General features: G+C 38.4%; 1 protein-coding gene across 1 annotated transcript in view; it reads right to left on the reverse strand.

Annotated features, from left to right (window-relative positions):
- Positions 1–381: 381 nt before the first annotated feature.
- Positions 382–18,849, reverse strand: part of LOC140355806 (guanine nucleotide exchange factor VAV3-like) — an 81,286-nt gene continuing 62,818 nt past the window's right edge. The window contains exons 29-31 of the mRNA XM_072440450.1: positions 11,051–11,110; positions 9,072–9,220; positions 382–433 (exon numbers count right to left, since the gene is read on the reverse strand). Of these exons, the coding sequence (XP_072296551.1) occupies positions 392–433; positions 9,072–9,220; positions 11,051–11,110 (251 nt within the window). The 3' untranslated portion in view covers positions 382–391. The remainder of the gene's footprint in view (positions 434–9,071; positions 9,221–11,050; positions 11,111–18,849) is intronic.

The raw sequence follows: 18,849 nt of genomic DNA on the forward strand, positions 1-18,849 counted from the left end.
CTGTCCAGGTAAAACAAAGGTAAAACAAAGGTAAAACACACTTCTGCACTGACAAAATCACGTCCTGTCGCAAAAGTTGTAAAACACTTGACTGGGCGTGTGCAGTTCCTCGTACGACCAGCAGAGGCGCTTCGTCCGGTCAGCAGGATCCGCCTTTCCCGCCGTGGAAACCTGAAGCTCACACTCGCCAATGGAGACATCTATAAAGCGACGAGGTGAGCGCGGGACAGAGGGAGGAGGAAGAGGGGCGGGGACAGGGGTTACCATGGTTGCATTTCCCATAATGCCGCGGGGGGCCAGTGCTGCTGCTCTGCCATCGGACATGTGCCTCGTTCAAAGTCTGTCGGAGGTGAGTACCCAGCGTAGTTTCCTTCGTGAAAAATAGAAGACGTCAATCCTCCTCTTCTACGTAGGTCGAGGGAAACCAGCCCACCTGAAGGAAAGTATGTTACACGCATGGAAAAGTACACGTAAGAAAGTATGTTACACGCATGAAAAAGTACACGAAAGAAAGTATGTTACACGCATGAAAAAGTACACGTAAGAAAGTATGTTACACACATGAAAAAGTACACGAAAGAAAGTATGTTACACGCATGAAAAAGTACACGAAAGAAAGTATGTTACACGCATGAAAAAGTACACGTAAGAAAGTATGTTACACACATGAAAAAGTACACGAAAGAAAGTTTGTTACACACATGAAAAAGTACACGAAAGAAAGTATGTTACACGCATGAAAAAGTACACGAAAGAAAGTATGTTACACGCATGGAAAAGTACACGAAAGAAAGTATGTTACACACATGAAAAAGTACACGTAAGAAAGTATGTTACACGCATGACAAAGTACACGTAAGAAAGTATGTTACACGCATGGAAAAGTACACGAAAGAAAGTATGTTACACACATGGAAAAGTACACAAAAGAAAGTATGTTACACACATGAAAGAGTACACGTAAGAAAGTATGTTACACCCATGAAAAAGTACACGTAAGAAAGTATGTTACACCCATGAAAAAGTACACGTAAGAAAGTATGTTACACCCATGAAAAAGTACACGTAAGAAAGTATGTTACACGCATGAAAAAGTACACGAAAGAAAGTATGTTACACGCATGAAAAAGTACACGTAAGAAAGTATGTTACACACATGAAAAAGTACACGAAAGAAAGTATGTTACACGCATGAAAAAGTACACGAAAGAAAGTATGTTACACGCATGAAAAAGTACACGTAAGAAAGTATGTTACACACATGAAAAAGTACACGAAAGAAAGTTTGTTACACACATGAAAAAGTACACGAAAGAAAGTATGTTACACGCATGAAAAAGTACACGAAAGAAAGTATGTTACACGCATGGAAAAGTACACGAAAGAAAGTATGTTACACACATGAAAAAGTACACGTAAGAAAGTATGTTACACGCATGACAAAGTACACGTAAGAAAGTATGTTACACGCATGGAAAAGTACACGAAAGAAAGTATGTTACACACATGGAAAAGTACACAAAAGAAAGTATGTTACACACATGAAAGAGTACACGTAAGAAAGTATGTTACACCCATGAAAAAGTACACGTAAGAAAGTATGTTACACCCATGAAAAAGTACACGTAAGAAAGTATGTTACACCCATGAAAAAGTACACGAAAGAAAGTATGTTACACACATGAAAAAGTACACGAAAGAAAGTATGTTACACGCATGGAAAAAGTACACAAAAGAAAGTATGTTACACACATGAAAAAGTACACGAAAGAAAGTATGTTACACGCATGAAAAATTACACGTAAGAAAGTATGTTACACGCATGAAAAATTACACGAAAGAAAGTATGTTACACGCATGGAAAAGTACACGAAAGAAAGTATGTTACACGCATGGAAAAGTACACGAAAGAAAGTATGTTACACACATGAAAAAGTACACGAAAGAAAGTATGTTACACGCATGGAAAAGTACATGTAAGAAAGTATGTTACACGCATGAAAAAGTACATGAAAGAAAGTATGTTACACGCATGGAAAAGTACACGTAAGAAAGTATGTTACACACATGAAAAAGTACACGTAAGAAAGTATGTTACACACATGAAAAAGTACACAAAAGAAAGTATGTTACACACATGAAAAAGTACACGTAGGAAAGTATGTTACACGCATGGAAAAGTACACGTAAGAAAGAATGTTACACGCATGAAAAAGTACACAAAAGAAAATATGTTACACGCATGGAAAAGTAAACGTAAGAAAGTATGTTACACACATGGAAAAGTACACGAAAGAAAGTATGTTACACGCATGGAAAAGTACATGAAATAAAGTATGTTACACGCATGAAAAAGTTCACGTAAGAAAGTATTTTACACACATAAAAAAGTACACGTAAGAAAGTATTTTACACACATGAAAAAGTACTCGAAAGAAAGTATGTTACACGCATGGAAAAGTACATGAAAGAAAGTATGTTACACGCATGGAAAAGTACACGAAAGAAAGTATGTTACACGCATGAAAAAGTACACGAAAGAAAGTATGTTACACGCATGAAAAAGTGCACGTAAGAAAGTATGTTACGCGCATGAAAAAGTACACGTAAAAAAGTATGTTACACGCATGAAAAAGTACACGTAAGAAAGTATGTTACACGCATGAAAAAGTACACGAAAGAAAGTATGTTACACGCATGAAAAAGTACACGAAAGAAAGTATGTTACACGCATGAAAAAGTACACGTAAGAAAGTATGTTACACGCATGAAAAAGTACACGAAAGAAAGTATGTTACACGCATGGAAAAGTACACGAAAGAAAGTATGTTACACACATGGAAAAGTACACAAAAGAAAGTATGTTACACACATGGAAAAGTACACTTAAGAAAGTATGTTACACACATGAAAAAGTACACGAAAGAAAGTTTGTTACACGCATGAAAAAGTTCACAAAAGAAAGTATGTTACACGCATGAAAAAGTACACGTAAGAAAGTATGTTACACGCATGAAAAAGTACACGTAAGAAAGTATGTTACACGCATGACAAAGTACACTTAAGAAAGTATGTTACACGCATGGAAAAGTACACGAAAGAAAGTATGTTACACACATGGAAAAGTACACGAAAGAAAGTATGTTACACGCATGAAAAAGTACACGTAAGAAAGTATGTTACACCCATGAAAAAGTACACGAAAGAAAGTATGTTACACACATGAAAAAGTACACAAAAGAAAGTATGTTACACGCATGGAAAAAGTACACAAAAGAAAGTATGTTACACACATGAAAAAGTACACGAAAGAAAGTATGTTACAAGCATGAAAAAGTACACAAAAGAAAGAATGTTACACGCATGAAAAAGTACACGTAAGAAAGTATGTTACACGCATGAAAAAGTACACGTAAGAAAGTATGTTACACGCATGGAAAAGTACACGAAAGAAAGTATGTTACACGCATGAAAAAGTACACGTAAGAAAGTATGTTACACGCATGGAAAAGTACACGAAAGAAAGTATGTTACACGCATGAAAAAGTACACGTAAGAAAGTATTTTACACACATAAAAAAGTACACGTAAGAAAGTATTTTACACACATGAAAAAGTACTCGAAAGAAAGTATGTTACACGCATGGAAAAGTACATGAAAGAAAGTATGTTACACGCATGGAAAAGTACACGAAAGAAAGTATGTTACACGCATGAAAAAGTACACGAAAGAAAGTATGTTACACGCATGAAAAAGTGCACGTAAGAAAGTATGTTACACGCATGAAAAAGTACACGTAAAAAAGTATGTTACACGCATGAAAAAGTACACGTAAGAAAGTATGTTACACGCATGAAAAAGTACACGAAAGAAAGTATGTTACACGCATGAAAAAGTACACGAAAGAAAGTATGTTACACGCATGAAAAAGTACACGTAAGAAAGTATGTTACACGCATGAAAAAGTACACGAAAGAAAGTATGTTACACGCATGGAAAAGTACACGAAAGAAAGTATGTTACACACATGGAAAAGTACACAAAAGAAAGTATGTTACACGCATGGAAAAGTACACGAAAGAAAGTATGTTACACACATGGAAAAGTACACAAAAGAAAGTATGTTACACACATGGAAAAGTACACTTAAGAAAGTATGTTACACACATGAAAAAGTACACGAAAGAAAGTTTGTTACACGCATGAAAAAGTTCACAAAAGAAAGTATGTTACACGCATGAAAAAGTACACGTAAGAAAGTATGTTACACGCATGAAAAAGTACACGTAAGAAAGTATGTTACACGCATGACAAAGTACACTTAAGAAAGTATGTTACACGCATGGAAAAGTACACGAAAGAAAGTATGTTACACACATGGAAAAGTACACGAAAGAAAGTATGTTACACGCATGAAAAAGTACACGTAAGAAAGTATGTTACACCCATGAAAAAGTACACGAAAGAAAGTATGTTACACACATGAAAAAGTACACAAAAGAAAGTATGTTACACGCATGGAAAAAGTACACAAAAGAAAGTATGTTACACACATGAAAAAGTACACGAAAGAAAGTATGTTACAAGCATGAAAAAGTACACAAAAGAAAGAATGTTACACGCATGAAAAAGTACACGTAAGAAAGTATGTTACACGCATGAAAAAGTACACGTAAGAAAGTATGTTACACGCATGGAAAAGTACACGAAAGAAAGTATGTTACACGCATGAAAAAGTACACGTAAGAAAGTATGTTACACGCATGGAAAAGTACACGAAAGAAAGTATGTTACACGCATGAAAAAGTACACGTAAGAAAGTATTTTACACACATAAAAAAGTACACGTAAGAAAGTATTTTACACACATGAAAAAGTACTCGAAAGAAAGTATGTTACACGCATGGAAAAGTACATGAAAGAAAGTATGTTACACGCATGGAAAAGTACACGAAAGAAAGTATGTTACACGCATGAAAAAGTACACGAAAGAAAGTATGTTACACGCATGAAAAAGTGCACGTAAGAAAGTATGTTACACGCATGAAAAAGTACACGTAAAAAAGTATGTTACACGCATGAAAAAGTACACGTAAGAAAGTATGTTACACGCATGAAAAAGTACACGAAAGAAAGTATGTTACACGCATGAAAAAGTACACGAAAGAAAGTATGTTACACGCATGAAAAAGTACACGTAAGAAAGTATGTTACACGCATGAAAAAGTACACGAAAGAAAGTATGTTACACGCATGGAAAAGTACACGAAAGAAAGTATGTTACACACATGGAAAAGTACACAAAAGAAAGTATGTTACACACATGGAAAAGTACACTTAAGAAAGTATGTTACACACATGAAAAAGTACACGAAAGAAAGTTTGTTACACGCATGAAAAAGTTCACAAAAGAAAGTATGTTACACGCATGAAAAAGTACACGTAAGAAAGTATGTTACACGCATGAAAAAGTACACGTAAGAAAGTATGTTACACGCATGACAAAGTACACGTAAGAAAGTATGTTACACGCATGGAAAAGTACACGAAAGAAAGTATGTTACACACATGGAAAAGTACACGAAAGAAAGTATGTTACACGCATGAAAAAGTACACGTAAGAAAGTATGTTACACCCATGAAAAAGTACACGAAAGAAAGTATGTTACACACATGAAAAAGTACACAAAAGAAAGTATGTTACACGCATGGAAAAAGTACACAAAAGAAAGTATGTTACACACATGAAAAAGTACACGAAAGAAAGTATGTTACAAGCATGAAAAAGTACACAAAAGAAAGAATGTTACACGCATGAAAAAGTACACGTAAGAAAGTATGTTACACGCATGAAAAAGTACACGTAAGAAAGTATGTTACACGCATGGAAAAGTACACGAAAGAAAGTATGTTACACGCATGAAAAAGTACACGTAAGAAAGTATGTTACACGCATGAAAAAGTACACGTAAGAAAGTATGTTACACGCATGGAAAAGTACACGAAAGAAAGTATGTTACACGCATGAAAAAGTACACGTAAGAAAGTATGTTACACGCATGAAAAATTACACGAAAGAAAGTATGTTACACGCATGGAAAAGTACACGGAAGAAAGTATGTTACACGCATGGAAAAGTACACGAAAGAAAGTATGTTACACGCATGGAAAAGTACACGAAAGAAAGTATGTTACACGCATGGAAAAGTACACGAAAGAAAGTATGTTACACGCATGGAAAAGTACATGTAAGAAAGTATGTTACACGCATGAAAAAGTACATGAAAGAAAGTATGTTACACGCATGAAAAAGTACACGTATGAAAGTATGTTACACACATGGAAAAGTACACGTAAGAAAGTATGTTACACGCATGGAAAAGTACACGAAAGAAAGTATGTTACACGCATGGAAAAGTACACGAAAGAAAGTATGTTACACGCATGGAAAAGTACACAAAAGAAAGTATGTTACACGCATGGAAAAGTACACGAAAGAAAGTATGTTACACACATGAACAAGTACACGAAAGAAAGTATGTTACACACATGGAAAAGTACACGAAAGAAAGTATATTACACACATGAAAAAGTACACGTAAGAAAGTATGTTACACATGAAAAAGTACACGAAAGAAAGTATGTTACACGCATGGAAAAGTACACGAAAGAATTACACACATGAAAAAGTACACGTAAGAAAGTATGTTACACATGAAAAAGTACACGAAAGAAAGTATGTTACACACATGAAAAAGTACACGAAAGAAAGTATGTTACACACATGAAAAAGTACACGAAAGAAAGTATGTTACACGCATGGAAAAAGTACACAAAAGAAAGTATGTTACACACATGAAAAAGTACACGAATGAAAGTATGTTACACATGAAAAAGTACACAAAAGAAAGTATGTTACATGTAACCCAGGTGAGAAACGCGGATCTCCCGTTTGCGCGCTCTTCGCACTCTCTCTTTCGGCTCATTACGTCATCACGCTGTTGCGCCGTGCGTCAGCCGGTCACGTGGCGCTGCGCCGCCAATCGTCGGCATATAAACAGGAAATGAGTTGCGGCTCGGTAAATGCCGGTCGGGGAATTCGGGTTGCGCTACAGGTACGATAAATGGCCACAGATCTTCCGAATTTCATTATGTTGGTTTAATCTACTTAATGCATTTACTGTCCCGCATCTTAGGAGTCGACTACTGGACCCAGATCATCTTATTTAGATCTTATATTAACGTCAAAACTGGTGAGTGTGCTGCTTAGCTTAGCCGCGCCCATTGGTTTGAATGGGCTAGTTAGCATCATCTTTATTGCCCATTTCCTCAAATATTATATTGTCAAACGAAATGAAATTACTCTCATTGTTACTTAAATATGAACACTATTTATTGATAATTTATTGATTGTTTGTAAATGTATCTGGAAGCACTTTAAAGTCCAACTTAATGATTGTTGTTCCATTTGAAGCACCTTATGCACTTTACTTTTGATTGATATTTATTCAATACACTGTTTAAGTACATGACTGAACTTGATGAGCTATTTTACTAATCTAATGTTATTTATTATATTGTAAATGGTTCACTTTAATAATTTACAATATTTAACACCGATATTGATGATTGAAACTAGTTTATTTATTTATGATGTGCACATGATTATCTATTTGGTCCTGTTATTGCACAGGCCAGATTGGATGGCGAGCTAGGAAAGAGTCAGACTGATCCAGACTGATCCAAACTGATCCAAACTGATCCAGACTGCCTAAAGCTTCACAAGCCCGGACTCCACAAGGACTCCACCTGCTCTGGTCGGGCCGGTAGGAGGCTCCTGTAGCCACACTTTTAGAACTTTCCAAAGAACATTGTACTGTTGCTTAATGAACAATTTGAAACCACACTGCACTTTACAATTCAGCGTGACACACGCTGAGGACACTTTGTGTGGATGATTTTTTGAGATTGAACTTTACGATGTACATATCTTCTTCTATCCCTATCTTGTAAATAGTAATGAATGGCCATTCTTGTATATTTTTATGTTTATATGTCAATTCAATATATGGTACCTGCACACGTAATTATTGTCTCCTACTCACTCTGTTCCGAGAGCCGCATCTAGCACTTCTGATCTAGCCCAATAACAACACATTGTTACCTGTATTTATCCACTTGTAAACTTGTGACACACATGCTACATACACACATGGAAAAGTACACGAAAGAAAGTATGTTACACACATGAAAAAGTACACAAAAGAAAGTATGTTACACGCATGGAAAAAGTACACAAAAGAAAGTATGTTACACACATGAAAAAGTACACGAAAGAAAGTATGTTACACACATGAAAAAGTACACGAAAGAAAGTGTTACACACATGAAAAAGTACACGAAAGAAAGTATGTTACACACATGAAAAAGTACACAAAAGAAAGTCCATGCAGTTCTAAAGTTACAGCAATATCTTTGTGTGTCTAGAACAAATCAACCGTGCGCTACTCATGTTCTGGGGGGTTCAGGGGGTCCGATACCCTCTCTTTATATAAAGCTCATGCTGCTGCACATGGATGGCAGTGTAATCGTTTGATTGACGGCTAATTGACAAATAATAATAATGTTTTGTGCAGGAAGAGGGGGGGCCAACGATGGATTTGATTGGGCAAACACTTTAGGTATGTTTTTTAAATCCCTTCGCGAGCTACTCCAAATGGGGCCGCTGCAGGTTGGAGACCCCCAGTTTATATTATCTTTGATTCAATATATTGACCTCTGAGCCAAACTATGTACTCATTACTTATTTCTTATAGATGATCCATTGTTAAGCTGTCAGAACATGTATTTATTTATCATTAAAGACACATTATTGTTTGCCCTTCTCGTTTAATAATCGTCCCAAGTTTGATTGTATATTGTATGTTTGAGTGATTTTTATTCTCCTGCAATCACAACACTGCGGTGGTCTGGTCATTTGGGTTTCATCTTACGCATTTAAACTCAACAAAAAGAATGATAAGAGGAAAATGTCGGTGGCTTTCCGAGTACAAAATGACAAAGGACTTACCCGCCCGTCCACTTCTCCCTTCCACCAGCCGTTGGACAGTTTGGTGAATATTTTGATGCTGTCTCCTTGAAGCAGCGACAGCTCTCGTGTGTCTCTGGAGCTGAAGTCGTATCGAGCCACGGCGACGCCCACCACGCGAGGACAAAACACTGAAACGCACACAAGGAGGTGGGCGGAGTATAATCAAAACTGCACTTTTCTTAACATCTCAGCTGATAAAAGGACTACAATAAAAGCTTCTGTTATGATATGAATGTGCTTTTTATGTCAGAATATTGGGTGGAATGTAACGTAATGAGGCTTTAAGGAAAAGTAGCAAATCCTTTAACTAATATTACTTTGTCGAAGCAAAAAACAATGTGATTTAATTCATGCTGCATTACCCATAACACTTTTTCTTGTGAAATAGACACATTTTGTATTGTAAATGTTGAACTCTGTCAAAATCAGACCTCCGCGCGCTGTCTGCATGTAATTATATAACATTTTATCAACAAACGTCACTTTTCTGTCTGAAATAGCTGTTCTTAAGCTGTGCAAGGCTAGTAAATGAATGTGAATATTAGCATTGTTCCAAAATATTGCTGTTTGACGGATTTAAATATCCACTTCCGCCTTTCGCGGTTTGAAAATTATGTCTCTCCAAGACTTGACCCCAAAACTATACATTAATCATGTAAAAATATGGTTTTAAAATACGTTATTTAAGCAGTGTAAATGTAACTGACGACCAAACTCTGCATTTCATTTCTTATAACTAAATAATTAAAACGTTTGAATGGTAATATTGTCAAACATCACGGCATTAGGAGTTTATTTCAGATTGTCCTCTCAAAATTCAAATATTCAATGTTTACGTTTAACTTGTTAAGTTAAGATTGTGCTAAAACATGAACATTTTCAGGGTTTGAATTTAGCGGAAAACTAATCAAAACTTCAAAAGACTTCAATCAAGACATTTCACAAATTACAGTTAAACTGACTGAAGTTGAAATTAGGTTTTCAAAATAGTGTGTTTTTTCCCATTGTTTTGTTCATTGTGCAGAACTAAAAAGCTTTATAATTGAGTTTGAAGGAAAAAAACCTGTGACGGTCAATTGTAAACAATCAATACAGGCTCTGCAAACTTTAAGGCCAAATGCAAAAGGGCTTTTTATCTTCAGACCTTGCACAACTTAGACGTTTGTATCGGTAACGTTAAAGAAAAAAGTTGAAAATGTGGACGGAACTGTCATTTTTCTGGTGCAGTTCATATACAACTTCAATATGAAACGCATGATCCATTATAAATCTGTGTTCATTTCAGTTTTATGCTACAAAATGATTTAAACAATGCAAAATAGATATTATATATTTATATATTTACATTTGTGGAGCGAACAAAGCTTCAAGAGGATGAATGTGGCAAAGCAAAAGTGGTGTTTGGTTGCTCGGTGCTGTTGCCAACTTGCCAGAGGCTTTTTAATTCTGGAAAATGCAACGTTTTAGCTCTGGTTTGTTTGGTGTGTGCGTTTACAAAGTATAACTGTAAAAACACACAACAAATATAAGCCCTTTTCATTTCATACTACTTTACTTATCACTACTCTTTTAATCGCCTCTTTAACAAAGCCTGAACTAAAACTTATTTACCAAAAAATAAGTTTATTAAGAGCGATTCACATTTTAATTCAAATTCATGCTTTATCAAAGATTGGATGATATTTTCATTTTTCCTGCAACTTCACGCGGACCACATCTTTAAAACTACTGCATATTTATTTAGTTATTTAAGATTGTACTGCAGTCGACACTCTTTCAAACAGATAACGTCAACATTCCCCCCAAAAAAGGAAACAGTTTTCCACCTCGTCGTTTGCATTACGCAGAGAAAAGACTCTTAATTCCGATATATATTCACTGTTTTCGTGCCGTATTCTCCCTGCGGATTTAAAAAAACGTGATGCGACGGGCGCGAGGGAGGCAGCGGGTGGGCGTACCTGACCAAAATGGCGACGACGCCGGAGGAACGAAGCTGCAGAAGCCTGGTGGAGCCGCAGACGGATGCCGAGCGGAGAGGACGGGGGCCGGAGCATCGCAGCGAGCGCCAGGGAAAAAAAAGGTAAACACAAGTTTTGACACCGGAGAAGAGGGAAGAGAGACAGAAAAGTTTTCAAAGTCAAAAGACGAGGCAAGGACAGGTGAGGGAGGAGGGCGACAAACACATACAACGCCGGCGCACTATTTGTCATGTCCCCGTGCGCTCCTGACGGGATTTTGGGAGGATCCTGGGCTTTATTTTTAAACTTAGCGCAGAGAATGGTGCTGCAGCAGTCATTAACATATAGGTGGAGGGACTGAAGGTTATTTCTACACACGGACACGTACCATTTGCACGTGAAGCTAAAGGATTAACATGTGTTTTACGTTTGCATTTGCATTTTTCACACTTAAAGGTGCACTATGTTGCTTTTCTGGTGGAGGGTTCAAGCGCATGCTCATCTCCATGGCGATGCTTTGCCTGGAATGTTCCAAAGATTGACATTAAAGTGCCTCGGACAGAGTCAATGAACTAAAATGCAGTTAAGAAATATGTTTTGAATTTTGCAAAAAATGATACAAATTTTGTCACAGAACAGCACATTTTTTTGGTTTATAATTTCACTTCCTGTTTGTAATTGATGACGTCACACTAGGAAATTACCCAGAAAACACTGGTCAAAAACTCGTCTAATATCACAATTTCTTTTATTTGACAAATACTAATTTATGAGAGTGAATTCATATGTTGAATTAAGGTTTTAGATAATGTTTCTTTGTGTAAATTATGCATAAACTTTGTGTCCCTAGTGTGATGTCACTTCCTGTCTTTACAACAGATTTTCTCCGCAAATAAGTACTTGATTGGTGTAAAACTATAATTTATATGTACAACCTGTACAAATACACCAAATAAATTCAAAATTGGAAAATATATAAAAATCATACGTCACTTTAAATCATCTGTATTGCGTTCTTTAAACATGCTTTTGAGTACTTCCAAGTGGCATCTCCTGTTTTAGAACTGAACATAATAATGAAAGTATTTATTACTTTATATCTGTGAAGCGTTCCTTCATCAGGATTTGTGTTAGAACTCCATCTACTGGCAGCAGAGGGAATTGCCACGGGAACTGGAGTGATTTCTGAGGCTCAGAGGGGAAAGGACTTACCACTAACAACCTGAAAAAAGTATATTTGGCATATGAAACCCTCCAAGAAAGATAATCTCGTGGACCTTTAAACAAAAATGGCTGCGTATATTTTCTCAGGAACGAATCACTGCACTGACTAACGGTTAAAACTGTATGATTATTCCAACTTGATGTGCTTAAGACACTCAAATGTGTAAGTAAAATATAATGAATATTAGTTAGTTTAATTTGTTTATCACTATTTCAAGGCAGTGTACACAAGGAAACCCCAATGTGTTATCACCGACTTCCCTTAACTAAAGCACTATTTTCCAGAATTTCCAATGAATCAATTGCAATAACCTTTAAAATGTAAAAATTCAGCACAAATTATTCAACGAGAAGGATGAATATTGACACCCACAAAAGGTCATCAGGTAGAAAAAACAAGCAAACATAAATATAATATTGATTTAGTTTGTGCAACTCATTGTTTAAGCACGTTTATGTCTTAAAGCATTGCCATTCCAACCGACAAACATCTCAAGGTCACAGGCGTGTGTTTGCAAACAGCTCATCTTTCTAAAAAAAAGTGTGCACCACATATTTCTGGTCGGTTTATTCCCTTATTTCTGAATCAATACTCATTCCCGATCCTCACAGCACCGGGAGCCCAGAGCAGCCGGGAGAGGTTAAACCACGGACTCGGTTGATTTGGAGCTGTTACTTCCAGCCCAGACTTCCATATGAAATCCCATCTGAGCACCAGGACCCTGCCGCGAACACAGCGCCTCCTGTCAACACCACAATATGGCCGCTCCGCCCCCCCGCCGGGATAAAGAGCTCCGGACCAACACGTGTCAGCCCTCACCAATATGGCCCCCGTGCTGTTAGACAACCACGCGCGCCGAATGGATTCTGCGTTTAGAGCAGAACCGAGTCACATTTTCACCTCGTTGGACGTCTTTGCGAGTCCCCGCGACGGTTAAACGTGAGTCCGCGGGGCGTTTGGAGCGGCCGCTGTCGCCCCCTGCTGTCTCCGGGCGGAAAAAAACAGCCTCGCGACATCTGCCCACGTCGATCCGAAGACAACTCTCTTGGTTAAATCTGGCTCTTTTTTTTATGTTGGCAAAATGAAATGCTTATGTATGTGATTCTACATCTTATTATGAGAAAGAAAGAAAAAAGGAGGAAAATTGGGGGGAAAATAAGCTTTTACGTCTATTTTCTGACCATGTGTTGTCTTTAGGGAGCAGCAGGGGGAGCGGTTTTGCCAAAGTTACTTAGTTCTGATTTAAATAAATAAAGGTAATGTAATAGTCTCATGTACGGTTAAAAAAAAAGTCAGTCAATATTTTTTTCCAATAGAGTTAAAGCTTGAAACTGCTCAAGTCTTTGTTACATCATGGCCCAAGTTGTTCTCTCCCTCGTTCCTTCTTTGCCAACACTGATTTCCTGCTAATAGTATAACTCCTTGTTTCTCAAACCAGTGCCTTCAGATTGAAAATGACTTCTGAACAGCAGTGGAAATGTCTCAGTTTGAAACCACTGTCCAGATGAGTACTTTCTCTAGCGTGGGCCGTCCCAGGACGAATGAGGGATTACATCCACTAATCTCTTTTTTTTGCACTTTTTCAGACGCTCAAACGCTCTGTAAAAGATTGTTAGACCAGCAACAGTTAGAGGTCATTGCATTTCATAGATCAGGGAATGTTTTACTTTCCATATTATTCATGTTTTCACCACATTTTTGACAGTAGAAAGTTTGAGGTGAGGACGTTTCACTACTCGACGAGCTTCTTCTGCTGTTGTTAACTCTATTGAACTACTCTAACTGTCACCTGAGTCATATTTAGCAAAATGGTCAAATTTCCATTCATTTTTCCCATAGAGATTCTGAAAAAGATTAAGTATTCATGTTGAAAAGCGTGCTGGGGGCTGTATGGTAAGTAATGAGCACGAGACCTAGTTTCTTGGACTGAAAACAACCGTGTCACGGACATTAGCTAGCGATATAGCTGCTCACGCCTTTTAACCCTTAATATTTAAATTTTCTGACTTTCTAAGGTAAAAAATGAATGAGAAATTTACTTCCAGAACCACGCCAAACTTCGAAGATGTTGAGCTCCATTAGGCTGCAGTTATTTTATTACTTGGTTTACGGATTTCTAAATGAAATATATTGAACAGGCGGGCTGAATATAAATATAAATATCATTTCAATTTCAATAGATTTTTTCTTCCGGGTTTACACAAAACGGACCACGGGAGGAGGAGGGGGGAGACGCGGCGCGCAGGTGAGTGTAACAGTAGATTTAGCGTGTTTTGCGTTGGTAGAACAGACGCTTCTAAGTGTGTAGCCTTAGTCACGGCAAAACGCACTGAAGAAAATGTAAACGGGTTTAAAATGTGTATTTGCGATTTAAAGGAGTCAGCGCTGCGCCGAGCAGACAAGGAAACGGGCGCGCGCGGCTTCACATGCTCTCCCGGGTCCGCGCGCAGGGACAGACTCGCTCCGTCACAGACTCCCGCAGGAAAAATTGCTTCACGCGCTCTTATCTTTTGACTTAATACCGCTTTTTATATATCATTTAATGCTATTTTGCCTTGTCAGCAGTACTTTATTAAAAAAAAAAACATAATAATTTATTTGATTTATATTGTAGAAATCAATAATCTAAGTGCGGCGGATCCGTAAACCAAGTCCTTAGGTGCTCATTAACAGGCCCATATTAACATAGTCTGATTAGCACTATTGTTCCCTTTAGGTTCTTTTATTTAGGTTTAGCCCTGTTGAAAAAATGTCATCAGTCTTAAATTGTTGACAGAATTACATTTTCTTTTGCTACGGAACCTACCTGGACGTCTAAAAATCTGCACGGACAACTTTTTTGACCATTTTAAATCATTTTACATGGAAGATACTGCATTGTTGGCCTTAGTCCTCAATCAATATCCAAATAACACAATGGCTCAGTTTTAACACAACTCTTTGGACTCTGGCGAAAAGCGCGCGCCGAAACCGCGTCGCTCGTTTGACAATCTTTGACAAGTCGCCCGGAGCCTGCGAGCGCCGTGACGTCCAAGAATGACTCGACCTCTCGCCTGTCAATCAAACGTCAACACGACAGAACAAGCAACCGAGGAACGCTTACAGTCAATTCCAGTTTAAAAGCCATAAGATAAGTTCCTATACTTCAAAATAGAATGCAAAGGAGCACATAATGCTCTTATGCAAAGAGCATTATGTGCTCCTTTGCCTTATGGAAGTGCAACTTATGCACTTCCACTGTTATTAAATCAAAGGAACGTACCATTGTGATCCTGCTTTACACTTCTTTATACATATTTTACACATCTTTATTGTCTGAAAGATGACACGTTGAATTTACAAATAAATAACTTGTTTATAGGCTTTATTTTTCATCTCGGGCCACATTTTGGAAACATATAAAAAGCAGATTAGCCTCAGATTAGTGCCCAACGATGCAATTTTTCCCCTGATTAGCGCATTTAGCACGCGTTTGACTGTTGCATCACACCTTTCCTCAGGCTCAGAACCGTTCCGCGAGGTCTGTCTCGCACCAGAACGTTTCCCACACGAGGTTACGATGGAAGAAGATGATTAAACGTGCGGTAAATGTAGAACTTACGGGGCCGGTTCAGTGCGTAGCGTACTGTCGTCTGTAATAATAGAGATATCCTTGCATCTACTGTACACTGTTAACATTTTTTGGAACTACAGAAATCCTTAGGTCTAATAAAAATGAATGAATTAATAGTAAATGTGCCTTTTGGACACTCAAGGACGCCTAGCATTTCATTATTCATTCGCTCAACACTTGCTAAGGCCTTAGTTATTTTATTACTTGGTTTACGGATCCGCCGCACTTAGATTATTGATTTATACAATATAAATAAAATAAATTATTATAAAAAATGTTTTTACAAAGTACCGCCGAAAACGCAAAATAGCATTAAATTAAATGTAAAAAGCGGTATCAAGTCAAAGGATAAGAGCGCGTGAAGCAATGTCTCGCCAAACTCCTGCGGGAGTCATTTATTTTGGAAAGCATTGTTGTGACGGACCGGCGCCGTTCCTGCGCGCGGCCCCGGCGAGAGCGCGGGCGCCCGTCTTCCTGCTGCTGCGCGCCTTTATATCACAAATGCACATTTTAAACCCGTTTACCACATTTTCTTCAGCAGGTTTTGCCGTGACTGGGTGGGTGGGGGAGGGTGGACACTTAAGCGTCAGTTCTATCCGTCTAAAACACACTAAATCTACTGTTACACTCACCTGCGCGCCGCCTCCACCCCTCCTCCTGTGGTGCGTTTTGGGCAAACCGGGAAGAAAACATCTTTTGAAATTGAAATTATATTTATATTTCGTCCACCTGTGCAATATATTTCATTTAAAAATCCGTAAACCAAGTAATAAAATAACTGCGGCCTAATGCTAAATAAAGGCACCGAAACACTATTTATTTGGAAGTGTGAGCTGGGATCGAACCTCTAACCACTTCCACATTTCCCTGCACACGAAAACAGCCTATATCCAGATGCCTTCCCGTTTTTTGGGGCGCAGATATTCGCAGTGTTTCTCAGCCTCTCCCGGTGTCTATTTAAAATTCAAACCGTCGCCCCGATATATCTTTTCCCTCACAACGTTCTCCTTTTGTTTTTGACATGTGTCTCTCCGGCGCGGCTGTTTACCACCAGACGGAACAAGGCAGTGCCCACACCGACTGCTACGAGGGCGGAGGACTTAAGGCAACGATAATCCATCCCAGAATGCACGGCGGCGACGGCACGCGGCTCTTGTTGGGAGCCCGGAACGCGGCGCGCTTTGATGATGTGTGATGTGCGGGGGAAACAAAACAGGGGCCTCCTCGCTGCGGGGACGAGGAAGGGGAGCGAGCAGACTTAAAGGGCTAACTTTAGCTTTGTAGCGCGTCGCTGCTGCTGCTGCTGCGGCTGCTGCGGCGGTTGTTTACACATACTTTACATTTTAACGTGTTTTTTTTTTTCTTTCCAACTGTCTTACTTCAGTTAGATTCTATTAGTATGCAACAGGGGTGAAAGACGCGAGAGCAGGCGTGATCTACGAACGTCTTTCTCAAACTGTGGGACGAAAGCTGCAGTTTGAGTGTTTTTAGAGGCAAATCTAGTCACTTTTTTAATGGTTTATTGTCATTTTAGAGCTGGGTTAGTCTAATTGCGGGTTATTATTAAATTTAAGAAATATTCTCATTGATTTGAAAGAAATAAGTCAAACATATTTGGTTTATATATCCAGTTTACTGAACATTTTTATGCCATAACGTGCAGTTTTAGTCATATTTTTCAGCATTTTATGTCAGAAAATCTTGTGGCGGTTGGTACTTTGGGAGAGCTCACACTTTTACATTCCACACATCAAAATTAGAGAATATCCCGGAATTAGACTAACCCAGCTCTAAAATGTTTTAATAATATAAAAAAGTGACTACTAAATCAGGATTACACCCAAATTAAAACTGAATAAATCAGGACTAAACAAAGACTAGAACAAGACCAAACCAAGTCCACATAGGAATTAAAATGTGCTCAATTTAGGACCAAATAATGCCGAGCGTGATCCTTAATTTATTCAATGTAATCATTTCCAGCCAAGATTTTTGGGAAATCTAGTTTCTGCTTTTATTCCTAAAACCACTGTTTAACAAAAGCACCATTAACCATTAACCAAACCATTAACAAACAAAAATGGAAACAGAAAAATGTCAATCCACGCTACAGGGACAAGTCTAGATGATTGAAAGTGTCTTATATTTATTTTGTTGATTTCCTCACTCAAAGCCCTACATCTTTCCACTTTATCGTGCATCGCATGCTGCTGTGCTTGTTTACGCCTTTCCCGACGCCGCTCCTCCCGCTGGCTTTTGCCTTTTGTTTTATCAGGTTTTGAACTTTAGTCTTGCGAGGTGACAGACGCCCCGGTCGGACCTGGGCTGCGCCTCTTGTGGGACTCGGCGGGAGGCTGTCACGACGTTCTCTGCGCTCCGAGCCGAGTGAAATGTCATGTCCTGTCAGGAAGATTGTGGCGCCATCTCGGAGCGGGACGGCGTGGGGAGCTCGGCGTTTTGGAGGAGGCAGGATCCCGGTGCTCGCCCGGGGCACAGGCAGCTGACGAGAGTCTGCCAGTGTTAAAAGAGGCTTTCCCTTCACTCGACAGTCGGCCTCCTCTGCCTCTGCTGCATGTGGGGAATATGACCCGTTTCACTAAAGCCAGATTTGCTAAAAGACCCTAGTTTTCCATCGTTTGTCGGTTATGGAAGGTTATTATTTCACTTCCTGGTTGGTCATGCGTAGCAGATGTCCCTATTCTACTGCTGTTCTTGAATTGTACATTGTGGGACAAATAAAGATTCTCTTATCTTAAAGTGACGTATGATAGATTTTTACAATTTTCTGATGTTGACCTTATTTTGTGCATTTATACCTGTTGAACATATGTATTATAGTTATACACCAGTCGAGCAGGTATTTGTGGAGAAAATGTTGAAAAATCCGTAGAAAAATGACAGGAAGTGACATCACACTAGGGGCACTCATCCCAGTCAAAGTTTATGCATAATTTATACAAA

Source organism: Eucyclogobius newberryi, unplaced genomic scaffold (assembly GCF_026437365.1).
Source record: "Eucyclogobius newberryi isolate DKJ021-1_F unplaced genomic scaffold, fEucNew1.0.hap1 SCAF_12, whole genome shotgun sequence".
NCBI lineage: Eukaryota > Metazoa > Chordata > Actinopteri > Gobiiformes > Gobiidae > Eucyclogobius > Eucyclogobius newberryi.